At 39.4% G+C, this 23451-nt stretch overlaps 1 protein-coding gene across 1 annotated transcript in view; it reads left to right on the plus strand.

Annotated features, from left to right (window-relative positions):
* Positions 1–23451, plus strand: part of vps36 (vacuolar protein sorting 36 homolog) — a 47838-nt gene that overhangs the window by 3103 nt on the left and 21284 nt on the right. The window contains exons 3-6 of the mRNA XM_078545254.1: positions 1278–1348; positions 8098–8212; positions 12928–13017; positions 14852–14938. Coding sequence (XP_078401380.1) covers positions 1278–1348; positions 8098–8212; positions 12928–13017; positions 14852–14938 — 363 coding nt within the window. The remainder of the gene's footprint in view (positions 1–1277; positions 1349–8097; positions 8213–12927; positions 13018–14851; positions 14939–23451) is intronic.

Here is a 23451-nt window from a genome sequence, read left to right on the forward strand (position 1 = left end):
ATTTGCGACACTTCTAGAGGCATGAACGAGGAACAACAATTGTATTTTTACTGATTTAATCCCTTATTGCTGGGAGGTATCAACAAATCAGCTGATCATCACCACTTGGTCCGAGCATCACTGAAAATATTTAGTGTATAATTTCATACGAAGAATCATGAAGTTTTTTATTCATAAAACTTTATTTTTCCCTCTTTTAAAAAAAAAAGGTGATTTTAATGAATACAAGTTTTGTAACCCAAGATAATGAAGTTCCGTTGAATGGGAAATTATGGTTTGTGCTCGCCCTCAGCAGGCTTAATTGTGCATCTCATGCCTACCACGCTCCCCACCCCCACCCCCACAACACCATGCTCGACCCCCACCCCTCCCCACCCCCTTCCCTGACAGTGGTGCGTTGCTGATTTAAGAATATAAGAAATAGGAGCAGGAGTGGATCCTATGGCCCATCAAGCCTGCTCCACCTTTCAATACGATCGTGCCTGATCATAGGCCTTAACTCCACTTTTCCACCTGCTCTCCATATCTCTTGATTCCCTGAGAGGCCAAATATCTGCCTATCTCAGCCTTAAGTATACTCAACAATGAAGCATCCGCAACCCTTTGGGGTAGAGAATTCCAAAGATTCACAACCCTTTGAGTGAAGAAATTTCTCCTCATTTCACATGGTTTGTGGCTACACTAGTTAGATCAGAGGCCCTTGGCCTCAAGGAGGGACAGTTTTAACCTGGGTGATATTTCTTTACCTCTTCAACTGACCACCTGTCAGTACTGCCTGTAGTTTCTCAGGCTATCCATCCTTTCCACATGAGTGTAGAAAGGATAGTTAGCCTGAAAAACTCCAATAAGAACAAACAAAACTGACAATTGCACACACAAATAATTGGCAAGAAGTGTTTTAGTTATTCCAGTATGTTAACAATGAAATGTAAAGTCTAGATTTAAAAAAAATTCTAAGTTACAGTAATATGTTAAGTAGATTAAAATTCAAAAATAACATACCCATGCTTGAATAAAGTAAGTCATAACATTGGTATGTTATTGAAAATTATAGTCAACATTAAAAATGCCATTTTTCATCAATTTTCAATATACAGGTTTATCTTCATCACCTTGTAGGTGCGCAGTGTGTTTTATACATTTTTAACATTTTGTTGTATAATTTGGTATTTTAATCTTTGCTAAATCAAAATGCTGAATGTAAGTTTGCAAGTCGCACTGTTCCAGTTAAAAATGCTGCTGGGATTTTTTCACTAAATTACTTTCCTTTCCTACAGGATTGCTGCATTGCTCTGTCTTTGTCACAGATTATATTCTTTGAGGAACAGGCAGCTGGAATAGGAAAAAGGTCAGGCTTTACTATCAAATACTTTTGAGGCATTGGTCTCCTTTAAACCCACCTTCTCTATCTTTTTCCATGACCCTGTAAAACTGATGTTCAAATCTAAATAACCAATGATTTTAATGACGTGATGTGTTTTTTAAAAAAATTGCGATGTGGAATTCCGCAGGTTGATCATTTTACTGAAAGTGGTCAGTTTTAGCACAAAATTGGAAATCCCAGACTTTGTTTTCTCCCCCCAGTAAAATGAACAGAAGTTGGAATTTCATGCCCAGTGATTGTGCAGCATGTTATTGCTGCAACTAATATATCATCGAATGGCGGAATTCTTGGAGTTCTGACATGAAGCATGCCTGGGATGGAGGTGCTGGGAGAGGGTATTGTGCGGGATAAAGGGTGATAATGGGGGAGAATGCAGAGCAAATCGCGTTGGGTTCTCACAAAGCAGCCAGCATATTTAGCCTGGGGACAATTAATTTTTTTGCATTATCTGATGGATAATTGAGCTTGAGTTGGCAGGGCATCTAAAATTCTACAGTACAGCAGTGTTAATTCTTACAGCAAGGCCAAGAATGAGAATAGATTAAATCTTAAAATTCTCATCCTCATGTTCAAATCCCTTTGTGGCCTTGGCCCTCCCTATCTCTGTCACTTTGTCCAGCCCCACAACCCTCAAGAGAACTTTGCTTTCCTCCAACTGTGGCCTCTTGTGCATCTTCGATTTCCTTCGCTCCCTCAAGCTGGTGTCCATATATTCAGCAGTCTTGGTCTAAGCTTGGGAATTTGCACCCAAAAATGTTGGCCTCTCTTTCTCCTCCCTGAAGATGCAGTGGAAAACCTACCTGTATGGCCAAATATTACCTGTCCTGTTGTCTCCTGCTTTGGTTCAGTGCCAGTTTCTGTCCTGTTCTGTACCTGCAAATCTTTGATTGTTTTCACTATGTTAAAGGAACTATTTAATACAAGTTGTTGGGAATTTAGGAACAGGAATAGACTATTCAGCTTCCCAAGACTGTTCCGCCATTCATTTAGATCATAGCTGATCTGCCTCTTGACTCCGCTTACCCGCTTTGGTCCAATAACCCTTAATACCGTTACCTAACAAAAATCTATCAACCTCAGTTTTGAAACTTTCAATTGACCTGGCCTCCACAGCTTTTCAGAAGAGAGTGCCAGATTTTCATCATCACCCGTGGGATGAAAAGCTTTCTGACATCGCCCCTCAATGGCCTAGCTCTAATTTTAAGGTGCCCCTTTGTTTTAGACTCTCCCACCAATAGTTTCTCTCTTATCTACCTTATCAAACCCTTTAATTATCCTTAACGCTTCAATTTTATATTCAAAGGAATACAAACCATATCTGTGCGACTAGCCCTCATAATTTAACCCTTTAATGCCCCAGTGTAATTATGGTGAATCTGTGCTGTGGAATTACTGACCAATGGCATCAAGGACTATGGAGATAGAGTGGGAAAGTGGCATTCAGGTAGACGATCAGCCAGGATCAAATTGAATGGCAGAGCAGACTGGATGGGCTGAAGGGCCTGCTCCTGTTCCCATGTTCCTACAAAGGGCCCTGTTTTGTGGGGGTAGGTGGGGGGAGAGATGTGAAAAGGTGATAGGGTAAGGACCTAAAAGGAGAGTTTAAGTTTGAAATAGAACAGGTGTTAGAGAAATAAAATATACTTAATGTTACCATAAGTTACTTCAAATGGAAAATGAATTATCACATGTAAGGAGTAACTTGTTTGAAAGCTCATCACTCCCATTGCTGTAATTCATTCTTAGTAAGATTTTTCTTGTGAGTTCAAACTTTTATCTATAAATTGAAGATTAACCTTCTGGAGTTTCCTGTACTCTACAGAGTTACAGTATAAAAATATACTCTCAGAAATGTGGTATTATTGTATTGAATGGATGGGCTGTGTCTAGTTTCTGGTTTTGCTAACCACTACTCAGTTCTGTGGAATCACTGTGGCCTTTAACTGCATTTTAAGTAATCTGACCATATTCTAACTCTCAAAGATCTCTGGGAAAAAAGTAATGGAAATGGATGAATTTCATTGTGAAGCGATGAGGATTGAAATCAAAACCAGAAAAATACTCTTATTTCCGGAGACATTATTTCCAATTTGGAATAGTAACTCGGACAGTGTTTATTCCAGGAGATTCTATGTTTATGTATTTTTCATACTATAAAGGATAGTGCAGTGTGTTTCTCTTGGCAGTGGAAGGATCTGAAGGTCTTGTTTTGCTAGGAAGCGTGTGCTTTAACAAAGGTTTTACAGTAATTAATGAGGCTAGTTTATTATTCTTCTGGGAAGGGCCTGCAATCTTTTGGCCGTTGATCTTTTGACTTTCCTAGATTAATGATGACTTTCCGGAAAAGGAGGGAGAGAGGAGGGAAAGTTGATAAAACATGATGCGCAGTTAATAATACAGCAGGTGGTCAGGTTTGTTGTTCAAGTCTGGATTTGAGATATTTAATAATTTCCAGCAGTCAGATGGGAAAGTTTTGTGACATGGCACCCTTATCATTCCATTATTTAAAAAAAACAATAATTGTAACATCAACAACATACTTTTAGCATCAACTTCATTTTAGGTTTCCAATATTGTTTTTCTTTAAATAAAAATGTTTTATTTGATACATTTAAAATGTGAAACGAGGCCTTGTTGGAGAATCACCTGCACTGGCGTTTCTTCCTGCTCCCGCACTATTACTCTTCTGGAGTACCCCAAGGGATCACTCCTTGGACTCTCCGGTTTCTCATCTGCATACTGTCTCTTGGTGCCATCAGGTTCCACATGACAACACTGAGCTCTACCTCACCACCACCTCTCTCGATCCATCGTCTCTAAATTGTCAGACTGCCTGTCTTGATGTTCAGTACTGGATGAGCAGAAAGTTCCTCCAACTAAATGTTGGGAAGACTAGAGCCATTTTCTCCTGTTCCCACCAGAAACACAGTGCCCTAGCCTCCGACTCATCCCTCTCATTGGCAGATATCTGAGACTGAAGCAGACTGTTCGTAATCTTGGTATCATATTTGACCCTCTGACCATATACCCTTGCCAGTACTAAGATTGCCTACTCCCACCTCAGTAGCATTACCCGACTTTGCCCCTCCCATTGGCTGCTAAACCCTCATCCATGTCTTTGGTACCTTTATACTTTACTATTCCAGTGTACTCCTGGCAGACCCCCCATCTTCCACCCTCCATAAATTTAAGCTCATCTAAAATTGTGCTGGCCATATCTGAACTTACACTAGGCCCTGTTCATCTACCATCATCCCTGTGCACGCTGACCAACATTGGCACAGCAAGATGTCAATTTTAAAATGATCATATTTGTTTTCAAATCCCCACACGCCCTCGCCCTTCTCTATCTCTATAACCCCGTCAAGTCTATAACCCCGTCAAGCCTACAACCCTCCGAAATCTTTGCACTCATCTAATTCTGACATCTTGTTTACCCAAGATTTTCTTTGCTCCACCATTGGTACCTTCAGCTGCCCAGACCCTGAGTTCCAAAATTTTCTCTCAACTTCTCCACCTCTCTTTCCTCCTTTAAGACATTCCTTAAAACTTACCTCTTTGACCAAGCTTTTGGCAACCTATTCTAACATCATCTCATGTGGCTCAAGTGTCAAATTTTATTTTATAATCTTCCCCTGTGAAGCGACTTTGGACATTCCATTATATTAAATGTACTATATAAATGTAAGTTATTAAACTAGCCAACAGTTAGCTCAGATAGGATTGGTTGATTGGCCTCATGAGCTGTAAACCTGTGTGGTTCTATGGCTTACAGTTTGTGTGTTTTTTAATGTTGCGGTTTCACAGACAAAGTGTTGCAATATTCTGCTTGTGTTTTAACTTACTATGACTGCATTATGGGCTTTGTGTGCTTCTCGCAAGCAGAAGAATTTCCAGCTCTATATTTCAATTCTTTTTTTCTTCTTTTTATTAATAGTTAATATAAGGAAGAATGTGCAGGGCTACAGGGAGAAGGCAGGGAAGTGGCATTAGGTAAATTGCTGCTAAGGAGAGCGCAGCCACAATGGTTCAAATGGCTACCTCCTGTGCTGTAACAATTCTGATTTTCAGTTTTTCTTACAGCCTTTTGTATTATATTTGTCCCATGCCGAGGAGAGTGGGACAATAGCATACCTTGAACGCTCTTTCATTATCCCTGTATAATTACTTGTTACGAACCATGCAGCCTGATTTTTTTTCTTCCTTCTGGGGAAATATCCAGCATTGGTGAGCATTTTTTTGGAGACAACCAACAGAAAATGAGGAATCATATGAACATCTGAAATTGGAGCAGAAGTAGGACCCTCGAGCCTGCTCTGTCATTCAATACGATCATGGCTCATCTGCTTGCGTTTTGAATTCCACATTCCCATCTACCCTCGATAACTTTTAATTCTTGTTAGGCAAGGGAATCAATCTACCTCTGCCTTAAAAATATTCGATGACCCCACCTCCACCGCCTTCGGAGGCAGCAAGCTCCAAAGTCGCACAACCCTCTGAGAAAAAAATTCTCCTCATCTGTGTCCTAAAAGGGCAACCCCTAATTTTAAAATAGTGCCCCCTATTTCTGGACTTGCCCGCCAGAGGAAATATCCTTTCCACGTCCACCTTGTTAATATCATTCAGGATCTTATACACTTCAATCAAGTCACCCCTCGCTCTTCTAAACTCCAGGGGAAACAAGCTGTTTGTCTAACCTTTCCTCATAAGACAACCCGTTCATTCCAGGTTTCAATCTAGTAAACCTCCTCTGAACCACCTACAACGCACTTACATCCTTCCTTAAATAAGGAGACCAAAACTGCACACAATATTCAGATGTGGTCTCGCCAATTCCCTGTACAACTGAAGCATAACATCCTTTTATGTTCAAATCCTCTTGTTATAAAGGACATCATTCCATTAACCTTCTTAATTACTTGTGGAACCTGTATACTAACATTTTATGGCTCATGCACTCGAACACCTAGATCCCTCTGCACCTTGGAATTCTGCAGCTGTTCTCCGTTTAAGTAATACTCTGCTTTTTTATTCTTCCTGTCAAAGTGAACAACTTCACATTTTGCTACATTATACTCCATCTGCCAGATTTTTGCCCACTCACTCAACCTATTTATATCCATCTGCAATCTCCTTATGTCCTCTTCACAGTATACTTTCCTACTATCTTGGCGTCATCTGCAAATTTAGCTACCATGCCTTCACTTTCCTCATCTAAGTCATTGATGTATATCATAAAAAGTTGAGGCCCCAGCACAGACTCCTGCAGGACTCCCCTCGTCAAAACCTGCCAATCAGAAAAAGATCCACTTATGCATACTCTCTGCTTTCTGCCAGCCAGTGAATCTTCTATTCATGTTAAATCGTTACCCCCTACACCATGAGCTTTTATTTTCCGCGATAACCTTTGATGTGGCACCTCATCAAATGACTTCTGGAAATCCAAGTACAGTACGTCCACAGGCTTCCCTTTATCCACAGCGCATGTTACTCCTTCAAAGAACTCCAATAAATTGGTTAAACACGATTTCCCTTTCACAAAACCATGCTGACTTTTCCCAATTACCTTGAATTTCTCTAAGTGCCCAGCTATAACCTCCTTAATGATCGATTCTAACAGCTTTCCTACAACAGATGTCAAGCTAAGTGGCCTATAGTTTCTTGTTTTCTGCCTCCCTCCCTTCTTGAATAGAGGGTTATATTTGCTAATATCCAGTCTGATGGAACCTTTTCCAGAATCTATCCAATTATCTACTGCTTCATTAGCCACCTCTTTTAAGACCCTAGGATGAAGTCCATCAGGACCTGGAGACTTGTCAGCCTGCAGCTCCATCAGTTTGTTCAGTATTACTTCCCTGGTGATTATAATTTCACCAAGTTCCCCTCTACTTTCTACCTCCTGATTTAGGGCTATTACTGGAATGTTTAAAATATTTGTCCATTTCATTCACCATTTCCTTATTATCTACTATTAACTCCCCGTTCTCACGCTCTAGAGGACCAACACTCACTTTACTTACTCTTTTCCTTTTTAAATACCTGTAGAAACTCTTGCTGTCTGTTTTTACATTTCTAGCTAGCTTCCTCTCATACTATAATTTATTTCGCCTGATTAACCTTTTAGTCATTCTCTGCCCTTCTTTATATTTTGACCAATCATCTGATCTGCCACTCATCTTTGTGTGGTTATGTGCTTTTCCCTTAAGTTTGATGCTTTCCTGAACTTCTAAGTTAACCACGGATGGCGGGTCCTCCCCTAAGAATTTTTCTTTACAATAGGAATATGCTTATCCTGAGTATTCTGAAATATTCCCTAAATGTCTGCCACTGCTTCTCTATTATCTATCCCTAGATGTGTCTACCAGTTCACTTCAGCTTGCTCAACTTGCATGCCCACATGGCTGCCCTTATTTAAGTTTAAAATACTAGCCTTAGACTCACTCTTCTCCTTTTAAACCGGATGTAAAATTCAATCATATTGTGGTCACTGCCACCTAGGGATGCCTTCATTCTGAGGTCATTACTTAATCATGATTGGAGAAATTGTCTTTTAGTCCCTAATTGAATTGTGTAATTTTCTGGCTAAATATGGATAAAGAGATGCCATTGAGACCATCTGTTGCCTGTATAACATTTACATTTATAAACACTGCACTTGGTACTTGACCAAGTAAATTACTAAAAAAAACAAAACCCTTATATTTTGTTTCCAGTGCCAAAATAGTAGTTCATCTTCAACCAATTCCTCCCAACAAAGACCCTGGTCCGTATCAGAGCAGCAAGTACTCTTACGTCAAACTGTCTTTCAAGGAACACGGACAGATTGAGGTAACTATAATTCTGACTGTTAAAATGTTGTGTAAAGCAATTCACTTTTTTCATTTTGTTAACACTTGAAAGAGGGTTTTACCAAATAAATGAAAATATATTCCATGGTTGGTGACCAGGCAGGATGTAGGGTCCAATTTCATAGGCATAATTAATGTGCGTTCCAAATTCCAAATGCCTGTTGGGTTGTTGGATTCCCAGAAAGAGCAAATCACTCAAAAGCATGCTAATCCCTCTCTTTCGCAATTATAGACCAGCAGTGGAAGAAACTGGACATTGCCATGTTTTCTCAAGGAAGGAATGGTTGTGCCATACCTTAAAGTGATGGGGGGGGGAATCTTGCTCACAGCTATGATTACTCTCTTTCTCTGATTCCTTTTCACAATATTGTGTTAAAAATTATATGTAAAAGCAGTTTGTGTATCTGAATCTATGAAGTGAAGATCTTGTTTAGTTTAAGAGTAAGATTCTGAAATCCATTGGAGAGTCTGCTTGTTTCAAGTTTGTTAGTGTTATCAATTAGAGTTTGTTATTTTTCCTCAATTAGCACACCTAAGAACTTCAATTGATATCAGTGGTATTTAGTTAGCTGTCCACCCACATACCGAAATCGGATTTAAGACAAGTTTTATATATCATTACAAAATTTCCAACTGTAATACATATATACTGTAACACTCTTATGTCACATTAATACCTCTGTAACACAGAACCTATTATAGTTATATTCCTTCTTACACCTCATAATCTATTGTTCCCACATAATTAACTCCCAACTTTGATCTTCCTAACAGCCTGCTCTTGCTTGTATTTTGCAATTGGTGACTACTGCCTTGCGTTTTTCAGCAATGTTTCCCTGACTTCCTTCCCTGGCTTACATTTTTCAGCTGCATTCATTTGCCTGTGTTTTTGAGCTGCCTTGTTCTCCCATGTTCTTCTGCTGCTCTCTTGTTTATTTACAGCTGTTCCCCTTTTAAGCTAAATGATTTTATAGACATTTGTTAAAATCTCTAAACAATTCACTTGGTTCCAAACATCCAACTTGCCTGACATGACCTTGATTTCCCTGGAACGAAGAGTCAGCCTTTGCTGACTGCGAGGAAACTGTTTTCTAGCATTTTTCATTTCCTATCCCTATATCTTACATCCTATTCAGGCTTCTCTCTCTTCCTCAACTTCCAAAGGTCAAAATTGACCTAACACAGTCACCCTTCACATCACCCCTTGCTATCAATCAGACTACTGCAATTAAACTACATTTTCCCATGCACGTTCAGCCAATACATGTGTCATGTTTAAATGAACTATCATTTGTTAGTGTATCGCTAAGAGAAGCCAGAATAATTTCTCTCAGGGCCTTTATTCCACTATTAGCCTTTAGACCTTCTGCCCCTTTAATATTACTACACCTCAATCCTCTCAATAGTCCTGGGTATAAATCTTTCCTTCTTTACTTTTTCTCCCCATGTATGTATCAAACTTCATCTTAAATGCATCAGTGCTATTTTCTTCCACTACTCCTTGTGACAGTGAGTTACCTATTTGCACCATCTTCTGTGTAAAGAAATTCCTTCAAAATTCTTTATTTGATCTGCTAGCGGTTATCCTATACTTATGCCCCCTTATTCTGGACTCGCCTACAAGTGGAAGCAGTTTCTTCCCACACTACTGGATGCCTTCATAATTTTAAAGACATCTGTCAGTTTTCTTCTTAGTATTAGAGAGTACGATGACATAGTGGTTATGTTACTGGACTCGTAATTCAGAGGTACAAAAGCAAAATACTGCGTATACTGGAAATCTGAAGTAAGAGCAAAAAATAGCTGGAGAAATTCAGCAGATCAGGCAGCATCTGTGGAGGGAAACAGAGTTAACGTTTTGGATCGATGACCTTTCGTCAGAACTGATAGGTCATCAACCTGAAATGTTAACTGTTTCCCTCCACAGATACTTCCTGACCTCCTGAGTTTCTCCAGCCCTCTTTGTTCTTATTTCATATTAGTAATTCAGAGGCCAGGACTGATGGTCCAGAGACATGAGTTCAAATCCCACCACAGCAGCTGAGGAATTTATATTAATTAAGTAAATCAGGAATTAAAACAAAAGCTAGTACCCCATCTGGTTCACTAGTGTCCTTAGGGAAGGAAATCTGCCACCTTTATTCAGCCTGGCTTTTGTGACTCCAGACCTAAAGCATTGCAGTTGACGTTTAACTGCCCTCTGAAATGCCTCAGCAAGCCCCTCTGTAGTATTGAAGAAGGTTGCTCAATGTCACCTTCTCGGGGGCAATTAGGGATTGACAAATGCTGATCTTTGCCAGCCATGCCCACACACTGTAAATAAATTTTTTTAAAAAAGAATTCTCATTTTCAGGGAAAGCCCAGCCTGCTTGATAATTAGACCTCCCAATCTGGTAACAGCCCATTTCTCTCTTTGTATTCCAGTATCTTTTTATAGTTTGAAGACTAGATTGCACACGGTACTTCCAAGTGTCGTCTAAACAAAGTTCTAGATAAATTTAACATTACCTCTCCAGAAATAAATCTCGGTTGATATTGTATTGTTCCAGTGGCAACAGAAACCCTGTAATTAAGTGTCTTGTGAACTATCATCAGACTAGCTGCCTCTAAGCACTAAGACGGAAGAAGTTGACTGGTTGGGGTTGGGGGGATGGTGGGGGGGATGCCTAAGGCAGTGTAGCACAACTCTAAACAAATCTGGCACAGCAATATAAAACTATTTGGCAAGACTAATCGTTAAGTACAGGGAACCTCTGTCTGCTCTCATCTTCCTGTGACAACGGAGTGTACAAAGCTGCTTGTGGAGTAGACATGTTATCTAGTGTACATTAAGAAGACTTGTATTCTTGCAGCGACTTAGTATATTACTTATCAGGGACAGTGTTCATTAGCTGTGGTTAAAGGAAGTTTTTGTTCATTATAGGAGCAGTTCTTTTTAATTTTAATTAACTTAGTCTTTGCTGTTGAAATGAAACCTTGTAATCACTAAAATTTTGCAACATTTTCTTCTAATTATTGCCCAGCAGAAGTGATGATGGATTTGCCTTTCAGTTTCGATACTTAGCAATGCCATTCCGCAAGTTATCATTTCTGAGCTTGCTCCCACAGGAACCAAATTGTGCCTGGAAAGATCAAACGGAGATTAAAGGGTTGATTTTAACTCTGGGTGCATGCGGCAGGCAGGCCAATAGGTAGATCCAGGCCATTTTAACTCCACCGCCTCATACATAGTGCCTCCTGCCCAAAGTAGAAGAAGTGATGTTGTGGCTGGGAGCCCGAGAACCCACAGGAAATGTCAGTGCTGGGAGGGAGAGACAGGGCCAAGGTTGGGAAGAATCATGGAGAGCTTATGGGCCTTGGGGACCATTCCTGCACCTCCCTGCACAAAGAATTCCTAGAAAAGTTAAACTTTAATAGTTAACAGGGATTTTTCTAGCCTCTCTGCTGACTGCCACCAAGCCCTGTTGTCTACTTAAGCCTTGTGCTGCCTCCTGAATTTTATAGTTTAAAACTGGCTTGCAGTACCAAACCGAGCTAGCCTAAGCTTCCCCTGACCACAGCATCCCATTGGAAAACAGGGTTAAAATCGACCCTTATATAATAATTTAAAATTGAAAGTAGATGAGAGAAGCATAGGAGGAGCAGGAGTTGGCCAATCAACTATTTGAACCTGTTCTGCCATTGTATTAGGTCATGGCTTAAATATACTTAACTCCAGAGGGTGGTGGGAATCTGGAACTCACTGCCTGAAAGGGTGGTAGAGGCAGATACCCTCATAACATTTAAGAAGTATCTGGATGTGCACTTGCGATGCCATGGCATACAAGACTATGGGCCTAGTGCTGGAAAATGGGAATAGAATACTTAGGTACTTGTTTGACTGGCACAGACTCAATAGGCTGAAGGGCCTTTTTCTGTGCTGCAGACCTCTGTGACTATGACTCTAAGTAATGACATTTTTTTAATGTCCCAGTTTGAACATAAAATCTGTTGGACAGCTGGATCTCTGTATAAATCCTATTACATTCAAAGTTCAAACTGACGCTGGGCAATGGTAGATAAGCTTGTGATTTTCAAAAGCTTTCAAGCAGAAAGTCAGTTTTCTATCAGGTTGATTGATCAACGAAACCCTTGAATTTATCTCTGCATGCTCCAACTGTGTGTATATGTGATTAACATTTTACCCTTCACAATTTTTTCCATTTCTGTTATCCCACCTCAAAGGTGCTGATTCTTGCTGGTGTGTGGTTAACTGGTACCTTTGCTCCACCTATCTAGACAATTTGTTTATGTATGAGCCTAAAGAGTGTGTTGGAAGGTTATTTAACGAGGGAGAAAATTACAGTCAACCCCCAATCCTGCCCCCGCCCTGCATTCACATGAATATTTTCCACACAAGTGTTGTCAGTTGTGGTACATGATGAGATTGCCTAAAGCTGGGCATCATACTTAGGGATATCTAGTGCGTGTGCAGCTAAGATTTCTTAACAGCTTTGTAAGGCATATTCAAACCCCCGAGTGCGGTATAATTAAACACCTTTTGTTGTTTTACTATGTTTAAGGCACTTCACAAATACAAGTTGTAATTTTGTTGTAGTAGTTCAATTTGTAAATTGCTGTGAGGTATCTGAGAATAGCATTAGTGAAATGGTGGTTATCAACAACTATGATCAATGTTTAACATTGCTGTTAAAGTTTTACAGGCGACTGTCAGAAGAATTGTCTCAGAAGCGATGGGAGCATATTTCAGTATCTCAGCCTATGCAGTCACCCAGTAGATTGCAAGTAGGTATCAATGTGGAAATTTCTGCCCTGATTTATTGTGATCAGTCAAAAAGTCTACTGTAACTGAATGTATGAAAAATGATATAAGATCTGTCTGCATCCAGCACTAGTCTCATACAATTTTTTTTAAATGAAGAGATGGTTGGCAGGGTGAGCAGTGGTAATCAGGAAGGAAAGGAAACTTGGGGCGGGGGAGGTGTGTTGGAGGGGTTGGTTTGCTTATTGCATTGGCAAGTATTGGTAAGTAGTGCATCTTTGTGTTGTTCATCAGAATGAAAATATTCCTAGGTACAGCATGAATTTGGTCAGGTGCAGTTTTAGAACACCATGATGATGTACCTTGATTTCAATCTCAGCTGACCTTTGTTTCAAATGAATTGTTGGCCCTTTTCAGTCAAATTGACAATGATAGGTGTTTCATTTCAGTGCAGTCATATCCATTAGGAATTGGGTCATTTCATTTAGAGCTCTCTCATCTGAGAGCGAGAACACCTTTGTGCTATCCTTCTCGCCTAGGTTTGATGTAAATTTTCAAAATTGAGAAAGCACTGGGACACCCACTTTCCTGCCACCCTCACCTTGCTTTTGAGCTTTAGGGGTGATGTGGAACAGGGGAAAATTACAACATTACAATTTTTAAAAAAATGTTTAAAAATGCATTAATAGTTAAAGACAATTTAAGTAGCAGAGCTATTTTAATATTTATACTGAGTTTGAACACTTGATAATGATGGGTGAAATGATCCACTTAGATACACCCACTGGCAACCAGACTGCCCAATCTTATTTCACTTAGTGCACTTGAATCTGTAAGAAAGTGGGCTTTAAAGATTTTAGTAAGTATGCAATTGACATTGATTGACATACGTAATTTATTTTATACCGAAACAATTGTACGTGGATATCGGTTTTGTATGTTATTTATTGTAAATACAGTCAACCACATTTATTATCTAAGTATTAAAAGAATATTTCATGGTTCAGGCCATTCAACGCAATCGGCACATGGCAGCATTTACCCTCCATGTGAGCAAATAGTTCTGATCCTCCTTCAACCCCTTTTCCTTCATCCACCAATCCAACCTACCTCAATCATTAACCATGGAAGTGAATTCCACAGCCTCATAACTCTCTGCAAAGACCTTGTGGCATCGAAGGCACAAAGTTTCACTTCAGAATAATGCATTGTTCACTACTTGAAATAATGTTTCTGTACTAATAAAACAGAACGTCAGGCTTAACCTGAGCATTGCCACAAGAAACAAACGTATACTTCAAAAAGTAAAAATTTGTAGAGCTTTGGGGAAAGAATAGGAGATTAACTGGTAGCTTATTCCTTGACCGAGCACAGGCACACTGAGCCAAATGGCCTCTTTCTGTGCTATATGATTTTATTCCATGGAGTGATGGAGAAATAATCCAATGCTGTAATTTCTTACGCAGAATGAGTTCTTAATTTCAATTATGCCTTTGAAGGAAAAAGCAAAGCATAGGTTTTGTACTTCCTTCAGGCAGGGGAAAAAGTAACCTAGAGTCACTGTCACAAGAACAGTGTTGCTGGATGTTGAGGAGCAGGTTGCCTGACATCCCAGTGAAGGAACAATATATAGCAGAGGTGAAAATGATTACATTTTAAAAAGTGACGCAAAAGCCAGACTAATATCTCAACTGCTGTTAATAAAAATAACTTGAATTTCCTTCAAAGTTCATTTCCTGTGGGAGCTTTTAATAATCACATATGGTAGGAAGTATCCGCATTTGCAAGAGAACAAAAACTTGAATAGAATATAGCTCACTTTTCATGTGAAATTTATAAAAGTTTCCTATTTTACAGGCAGGAAGAGTGAGGGCTGCTGGAATTGTGGGTATCGAAAGGAAGCTGGAGGAAAAACGAAAGGAGACTGACAAAAACATCTCTGAAGTAAGTTGTTGTAAATGTTCAAGGCCAGCCATCCGTCTGGATCCGCTGAAACCATTTCCTGTCAAAAGCTGGTGTGAATGCTGTGTCAAAACAGATCTCCTGAGATTGTTTCATCCTGAAAAGCCAGATTAGATGTCTGATATTTAGGAAGGAAATGTTATTTATATGAGTACACTTTTTTAGTGTTTGTATTTTGTTTTATGAGTATTATAAAAGTACAAGCTAAGATAAATTTGTTGCAGATTTAGTTTGTGCTTCCCTGATTCGGATGCTGTATTATGCTATAGTACAGAACTAAAAATAGTAAATTTAAGGTACAGATGTTTCCATCCCAAAGCTGTAGTGATTCATGTATCAGCTCGATCTGGATATTTTTATATTGACACTAAGGCAACCTGACAGTGACATTGTGCATTCCTAAGAAGGTACTTGCTGCACTATGAAGGTTGTCTTTAAGGAATTGACAAAGGTTTGCAAAGATTGTTATTTAAAACATTTTATTGAAATATAATTTTTGGTTGATCATTGCCCATACTATATTACGGAACCTAGTACAAACACTGTATCTATAATCTAGAGAGATTTTCCCAATATTAAGGCAGTGATGCATGTGAATCTGGGGCTCAGCTGGCAAAGCAGCTGGTGAGTGTCAGAGCAGTAATGCTAACTGCTATCGATCACACTGATAACCTTGAAGAGTGAGCCTTTCTTGTTCCCAATCAGCACAGAATGAAGGCTGTGGGATTTCTCTCAGATGAGGGAACTCAAAGGGGGGGTCAAATGTACCACCTACCAACACTTGCTAGGTGGCTATGATGGTCACTGAGAACATTCTATATGTCTGCAGCAAAACTCTGAAGGCCAAATGGATCTGAAAATGGAGAATAACGTGCTCCCAAAGAAAAATGGGACTTGCTGAAGAGAGGATTCCAGTTTTCTTTTCTATTATCAGAATTGTCAAAATCTTTACAATGTGTTGAAGGAAATTATAGAAACCTTTACAGTAGGACCTAATTCTATGCCTTACAGAAAAATAATTGCTTTGTAGCAGATTTCTACAGTTTTATATTTTATTTTTTTTAATGTATTGACCGTGCACTGGTAATGTAACATGTGTTCTTATTGTTATGATTGAAGAGTCAGGTAACTCTTACTATTCAATTCTTGAGTTACATAAACCAGCAGAAAAGAAGTCCGATTATAATGCAGACCATACATTTCGCATATTAAAAACTGAATCCCATAGCTCTGTGACTTAATTTGAATAAAACAAAATTTGGTTTAATCCTCTCACTGGAAATATTTCGCTTTTAAAGTCTTGTAAACTCATTTCTTGTTTTAGGGGCGTGTATAATTCATACACTGCTGAAACGATGACATTGTATTCAGCAAAATGAATTGACACATTTCACTATATATTGGGTTAAAGCACAATTTCTCCTTCTGCCCTCCTCAAAAAAAAACACACAAAACTCCACTGCAAAAAAATACTGTTTTTAGAATTTCTTTTCAAGTCCTTTGGCTATGACAAACGACTTTGATTTTACGGATGAATTATGTCATATTTAGAGACCCCAGGTTCTAGTAGAGGTTTCCTGTCAGAGCTGTTTGTCCCTGATAAGAATCCTGCAGTTCAATTCTGTTTATCACAGGAAGTTCCTGTTAGGTGTGTGCCCATTCCCTTTTGTTCCCAGAGTTTCTCTGAACAATTCCACCATTGGAGAAACAACGCTAAGTAGATTATTCTACTGCATGTTTTTTTTTAAGTCCTGGAACTTTCCACAGGGCCTTTCAGCTTATCATCTGGAAGAAATTTTAGTATTTTCATTCGCATTATTTTAGATCATAATGTGTACACTTGAGAGCGCAATTTGGATTCAGAATTGGGCATGTTTAGCCACACCCCTTACAAATAAGGATGACCTTATGGCTCATGACCATGAGTATATATTTTAAAATATCATGTAATATAGAAATACTAGATACTGATTATTTTTCAGTATAAATAGCCAGGAGCACTTGGTTCTCAGAATATGACTTCTATACATAATTATAATTTGTACCTCGCAGTTTATAAGATGAAGCTTTACATTGCTTTCAGTAAATACAGTCAGATATTTAAAAGATTTGATTGCTTACTCGCACTGCTAGAATAGGTCTGAGGAATTCCCAAAAGGCAGGTTGCCTAGAACCTCCAGTTGCATTTTGTCTGCAGTACAAGGAATTACAGGTGCTTTTACATTGCTGTGCATTTTACAGCAGGGCTGTGCTTTACAAGCCTCTCTGCAACAATTTTTTCCATTTGGTACTGACTGTTGAATTTGTCAGGAGGTCGCAAGGCCTAGGAGAAAACAGGACTCCCTTCCTCTCAGAATAAGGTGCGGCGGAGAGGTTATGTTTCCACATGTAGCCAGTGGCAGAAGCACCGTGTATTTGATGCCGTCTGCATTTTATTATGCAAAAGCACATTGAAACACAGTCGGACTTTGCAGGTCCATCACCCTGCTAAGTTACCATTTGTTTTGGAATGCTGATTCTAAAATTAAATCTGTTTGTACAAATTTTCCCCCTACTGTCCAAGATGTTGACTACATACTGTACTTGGTCTCAATTCAACAAGTTAGTGTTCTTATCCCTTCTAAGGCAACCACATGCCAAACTTTCAGGTAAACAGGACAGTAATTTTGAACCCCAGCTTCTCATAATTCGACCGGCCCCCTTTTGATTGATTACTTCAGCTGAGCTCCATTATACATTTTGTTACATTGAAATTTACATTTGAAAAATATTCCAACAAGGCTTACTCTGTCAGAAATAGGAGATACTAATAGATTTTGTAGCTAAGCTGAACCCTAGATCTTGAACTCGAAGCTGAGGATAAGAAGTTAGCATTTCAGAAATGGGAAATTTGAGGTATAATTTTATTCTTTTACTTGCGGGTAAGATCAACTACAGTGAGGCTGCATAGCTTCTCCAAAGCTACAACAGTTAGAAGGGCGAATACTCCACATTTGGTGTTGAGCCACAAGTGGACTGCGCAATAGCTGATTCAGAAGCCAACCATGTTCAAGTGAATTTGCAGTATTTTTATTTCTAACTAAGCTATAGTTGGAAAGTTTATTTTGTTTTTATATTTTATTTTAACAAAATTTTACTTTTAACAAAAACTGTTCACAAAGAATTCTAAATGATGTCATTTTGGCTTTCTTTTGATTTCTCTGAATGCGGAACGGTATTATCATCTCCGACACGGAAGGTGGGCGGAGGTAATTTTTTCGCCCCTGTTTTTTAGTCTGCTTGCCTGTAAACTATATCTCAAAAACTAATGGATTTCAATGAAACTTTATACACAGTTAGGGTAGGGCCAAGGAAGAACTAATCAGCTTTTAGCGAAGATGCAGATCAGGATCTGGACACTGGAATTTTTCTAAAAGATCCGTTAACAGTGGGAGATTGGGTGAATTGACTTTTAGAATGTTGTGGGTTGTTTTAGTTAGAATGTTGTTGATTGTTTTAGAATGCTGTGGATTGTCTCAGCTGCTGTGATTTGTCGCAGCTGTCAAAATGTGCACAGAGTTTCCAGAGCAGGTTGTTGGATGTGGGTTGGCCTAACTGAAAGCTTGTCAGTGGGATGGAACCTCTTCATAAAAAGATATCTTGTTTCAGCTTTGTAGTTGCAGCTAGGGAAAAGCATCAAGGAAGAGCTGCATAATTGTGATAATGTTCAGGTAACACAGTGTGGTAGAGGTATGTGCTCTACCGAGTGCCCTCAGCACTTGTGGTTGGTTCTGTACTGATGGCTGCTGAGCACTTCAGAAACTGGCTAGAGTGGGTTACTGAATCCAACTGTGAGGGAGGTGACCTAAGACTAACGAACATATAGTAATTAACCCAGGAAGTTTTAGATTCAACTATGCTTTACTTTGATACTTCAGTAATATCACCTTGCGACATTTTCACCTGAGACTTCAGGAGAACACTGAAGCAACACCTGAAACCTGCAAGAGGTGCTCGTGCCCCCCGTTAACCTTTGCACATTGTGTTGGTGATTATGGGCCCTGTTCAAAGGACAGTGGGGAAAAAGACACTTTTTTTCTGTGCTTCTAACCTCCAACATTGTAATTCATGAAAAATAGACTCCTGATACCATTAGTACCACAGAGATTGGAGTGTTTATTTCACAAATCCATGCAATCACTTATGTGACATGTCAAAAATGAGGCTTCTATCATCTCACACTTAGTTCAGTGTATAATTTCCTGCAGTCCAAAACAGACTTCCAGGCAATACCTACTGATGTGCAAGTTTCAAAATGTACATTAATTTATAAAATGAGAGATGCAACATTACCTAACAATTGGAGAAGATGATCTTTTGCTAGCCAGTATCGTGGGGTTGGGGAGTGCATGGGGTTTAGATTTTTTCACTTTTGCTCAAAACTGTTGAAAGGTCAGGGAGGCAGCTGCAGCTGGTGTGGGGAACAGGAAATCAATTCATTCCCATACTAAACCACATGAGATGACAGAGAGGTTTGATGAGAGTAATAGGGTTGATGTGGTGTATGTGGACTTCCAAAAGGTATCTGATCAAGTGCCATATTATAGTTTGCCAGCAAAGTTGAAGCCCATGGAATAAAAGAGATAGTGGCAGCATGGATGTGAATTTAGCTGAGTGAGAGGAAACAGAGTAGTGGCGAACAGTTGCTTTATTGGACTGGAGGAAGGTATGTAGTGGGGTTCGCACGGGGTTGGTACTAGGCCTGCTGCTTTTCTTGATATATATTAATGACCTAGACTTGAATGTATAGGGCAATTTCAAATTTTCAGATGATACAAAACTTGGGAGTATCGTCAAACCTGAGAAGGGTAATGCTAGACTTCAAGAGGACATAGACAGACTGGTGGAATAGGCAGACATGAGGCAGATGAAATTTAGTGCAGGGAAGTGTGCAGTGAAATGTTTTGGTGGGAATAATGAGGAGAGGCATATAAAATATATAGTGCATTTCACAACTGCCATATGTCCCAAAGTGCTTTACAGTCAATGAAGCATTTTTCAAGTGTAGCAACTGTTGTAATGTTGGAAACGTGGCAGCCAGGTGGTGCACTGCAAGACCCCACAAACAGCAGTGTGATAATGACCAGACAGTCTGTTTTTAGTGATTCCGGTTGACACTGGAGATAATTCCCCTGCTCTTCCATACTTTGTATCCACCTGAGAGAGCAGGCAGAGCCTCAGTTTAATGTCTCATCTGAAAGATGCCACGTCTGAAAGTGTGGCACTTCCTCAGTACTGCACTTGGTGTGCAGCATTGATTTTTGAATTGAAGTCCTGGAGTGGGATTTGAACCTACAATCTTTTAACAAGAGTAAGGTGAGACTACTACCAGTTGAACCATGACAGAGATACAATTCTAAAAGGGATGCAGAAACAGAGGGACCTGGGCATATATTTGCACAAATCATTGAAGGTGACAGGACATGTTGAGAATGTGATCTAAAAAGCATTAGGAATCTTGGGCTTTATAAATAGAAATAAATAAGCAAAAGCAAGAAAGTTTTGATGAACGTTTAATATACATTGGTTTGGCATCTGTTACAGCATTGTGTCCAATTCTGGGCACTGCACTTTAGGTTGGATATGAAAACTTTCGAGAGAGTGCCGGAAAGATATACGAGAATGGTTCCAGGGATGTGGGACTTCAGTTAGGTGGATAAACTGGAGAAAATTAGGCTATTATCCTCTGAGAAGAGGAGGTTGAGAGGAGATTTGATAAAGGTGTTCAAAATCACGAGGAGTAAAGACAGGGAGAAAATGTTCCCAATGGTGGAATGTTCGAGGACCAGAAGTCATTGATTTAAACAAAAGAACCAGCGGTGACACGAGGAAAAACCCTCTTACACAACGAGTGATTAAGATCTGAAATATGCTGCCTGAGAGTATGGTGGAGGCATATTCAGTCGTAGCTTTTGAAAGGGATTGGATAAGCACTTGAAGAAACATTGGAAGGCTACAGAGAAAGGATGGGAGGAGTGGACTGACTGAACTGCTCTTGCAGAGAGCCAGCATGGAAACTACAGACTGAAAGGCCTCCCCCTGTGCAGTAACTATTCTATGAATCTTGTTGACAGTGTGGACCTGGGTGGAAGGAGCTGATTCCATAGTTGGAGTATCGAGCATACCCACAATATTTTTGTGGATCCAGGTGAACTCTTTCTCCTCTATGTCCAAATCTTATGGGCCTTTCCTTGGGTGGATATCAATAGTTCCTTTTAGGCCATTCACTACCTGACACAAATGGGCAACCAGCTGTTGAAATCACCTCCACTGATTTTCCTTGCTTTCAATGTGATTGCACCCTATGGGCTTTCTTCAGCAATCATGGGTGAGAATAACCTGTATTTCAATAGTACAGCCAAAATATTTTAGGATTAGCATTCATAGATAGTGAAACCAAATGAAGCAGTCCAGCATAAACCACAAGACTAATTTTCTTACGGTGTCAGTGGTAGCACTCTCACCTCTGAGTCAGTTGGTTGTGGGTTTAAATATCCACTCTAGAGACTTGAGCACAGAGTCAAAGCTGGCATTTCGGTGCAATACTGAAGGAGCAACTGTCAGAGTTGCTGATTTTCAGATGACATACTTAACCTAGGTCCTGTCTGCCCTCTTGGTAAAAGACCCCATGACATTATTTGAAGCAGAGCGGTTTCAGTTTTTTGGCCAACATGTATCCCTGAACTAATATCACTAAAACAGATTATCTGGTCGTTTATCTCATTACTGTTTGCAGGAGCTTGCTGTATACAAATTGGCTGCTGCATTTCCCTAAATTACTACAATTACTATACATCATAAAGTACTTCATTGGATGCAAAGCTTCCCATGTGGCAGTAATAGAAGCAATGATACTTTGTGGAGAATTCCATCTAAAACCTATTAGTACAAGCTCCTTGTTATTGTGGAACGATGTAAATGGCTTTTTCCCCGATTCCAAATGGGATCTGGTGTTTGTTAATACGGTTGCTATTAGTTGTTCTATTCAAAAACTTCACACTTGCAAAATTTATATTTCATCAGTGCCAAACTTCCCTCTAATTTGAAGGTGCTTTATGTTTATTTTTGTAATATAATTGTGAATATTAGTTGGAGCTACTATGGACCAAACAATTGTAAGTTGTTCTTCCTGTTGAGGAAGCATAATGAAAGACACATTTCCCGTCCAAATATTGTGCTTATGCTTTGTTTTTTCTTGCTAGGTGTTAAATGTAGAACGAGAATACATTTATGGAAAGCATTTCACGATGTAATATGTCAAAATGTCAATATTTTTCCTTTAATTCTGAATTATTTACCATGTGATTATGCTGCCTTACATTGAATGACATAAAATTTACATGGAATGTACAGCAAGAAACAGGCCACTAGGCCCCTCGAGCCTGCTCCACCATTCAATAAGATGATGGCTGATCTGATTGTAACCTTAACCCCACCTTCCTGCCTACCCCGATAACCTTTCACCCCTTGTTAATCAAGAATCCATCTAGCTCTGCTTTAAAAACATTCAAAGACTCTGCTTCCGCCACCTTTTGAGAACGAGAGTTCCAAAGACTCTCAACCCTCTGAGAGAAAAATTCTCCTCATCTGTCTTAAATGAGTGACCCCTTATTTTTAAACAGTGACCCCTTGTTCTAGATTCTCCCACAAGAGGAAACATCCTCTCCACATCTACCCTGTCAAGGCCCCTCAGGATCTTAAAGGTTTCAATTAAGTCACCTCTTACGCTTCTAAATTCCAGTGGCTACAAGCCTAACCTGTCCAACCTTTCCTCATAAGGCAACCCACCCGTTCCATGTATTAGTTTAGTAAACCTTCTCTGAACTGCTAATGCATTTACATCTTTCCTTAATGAGATCAGTACTATACACAATATTTCAGATGTGGTCTCACCAATGCCCTGTACAACTGAAGCATAACCTCCCTACTTTTGTAATCAATTCCCCTCACAATAAACGATAATATTCCACTAGCCTCCTCCCATGCTTCCTGATCCAACTCTATCAGCATAATCCTCTATTGCCTTTTCCCTCATGTACTAACTACCCCCTAAATCCAACTCTACTATTTGTCTCAATTTCAAACCACATTTTCGCCATTCTCTGGTAAAAAAGTTTCTTTTGAATTCCCTAATTGATTTATCGGTGACTGTCTTGATGTTTTATAATTTAGGTTTTTTTGCACTTGCATACCATTAATTTTCAAAATATGCAAATATCAAGCATGTCAGCAGTAGTTTTAGTCCCAACGTCTTACCATTTTCATTTAATGAGGTTGGTAAGCAGGTGCCTTGCATCCAGATTTCACTAAATACTTTCCTGCAATGCTGCCTTACGCACATGAGCACACAATACTGTCAAATGAGGAAGGCCATTTGGCCCATTTTAATTAACCCATCCAGAATAACCCTACATTTTCCCCTGTTATCACATTCAATTGTTTCTTAATTGATTCAA

Source organism: Cetorhinus maximus, chromosome 7 (genome assembly GCF_964194155.1).
Source record: "Cetorhinus maximus chromosome 7, sCetMax3.hap1.1, whole genome shotgun sequence".
NCBI lineage: Eukaryota > Metazoa > Chordata > Chondrichthyes > Lamniformes > Cetorhinidae > Cetorhinus > Cetorhinus maximus.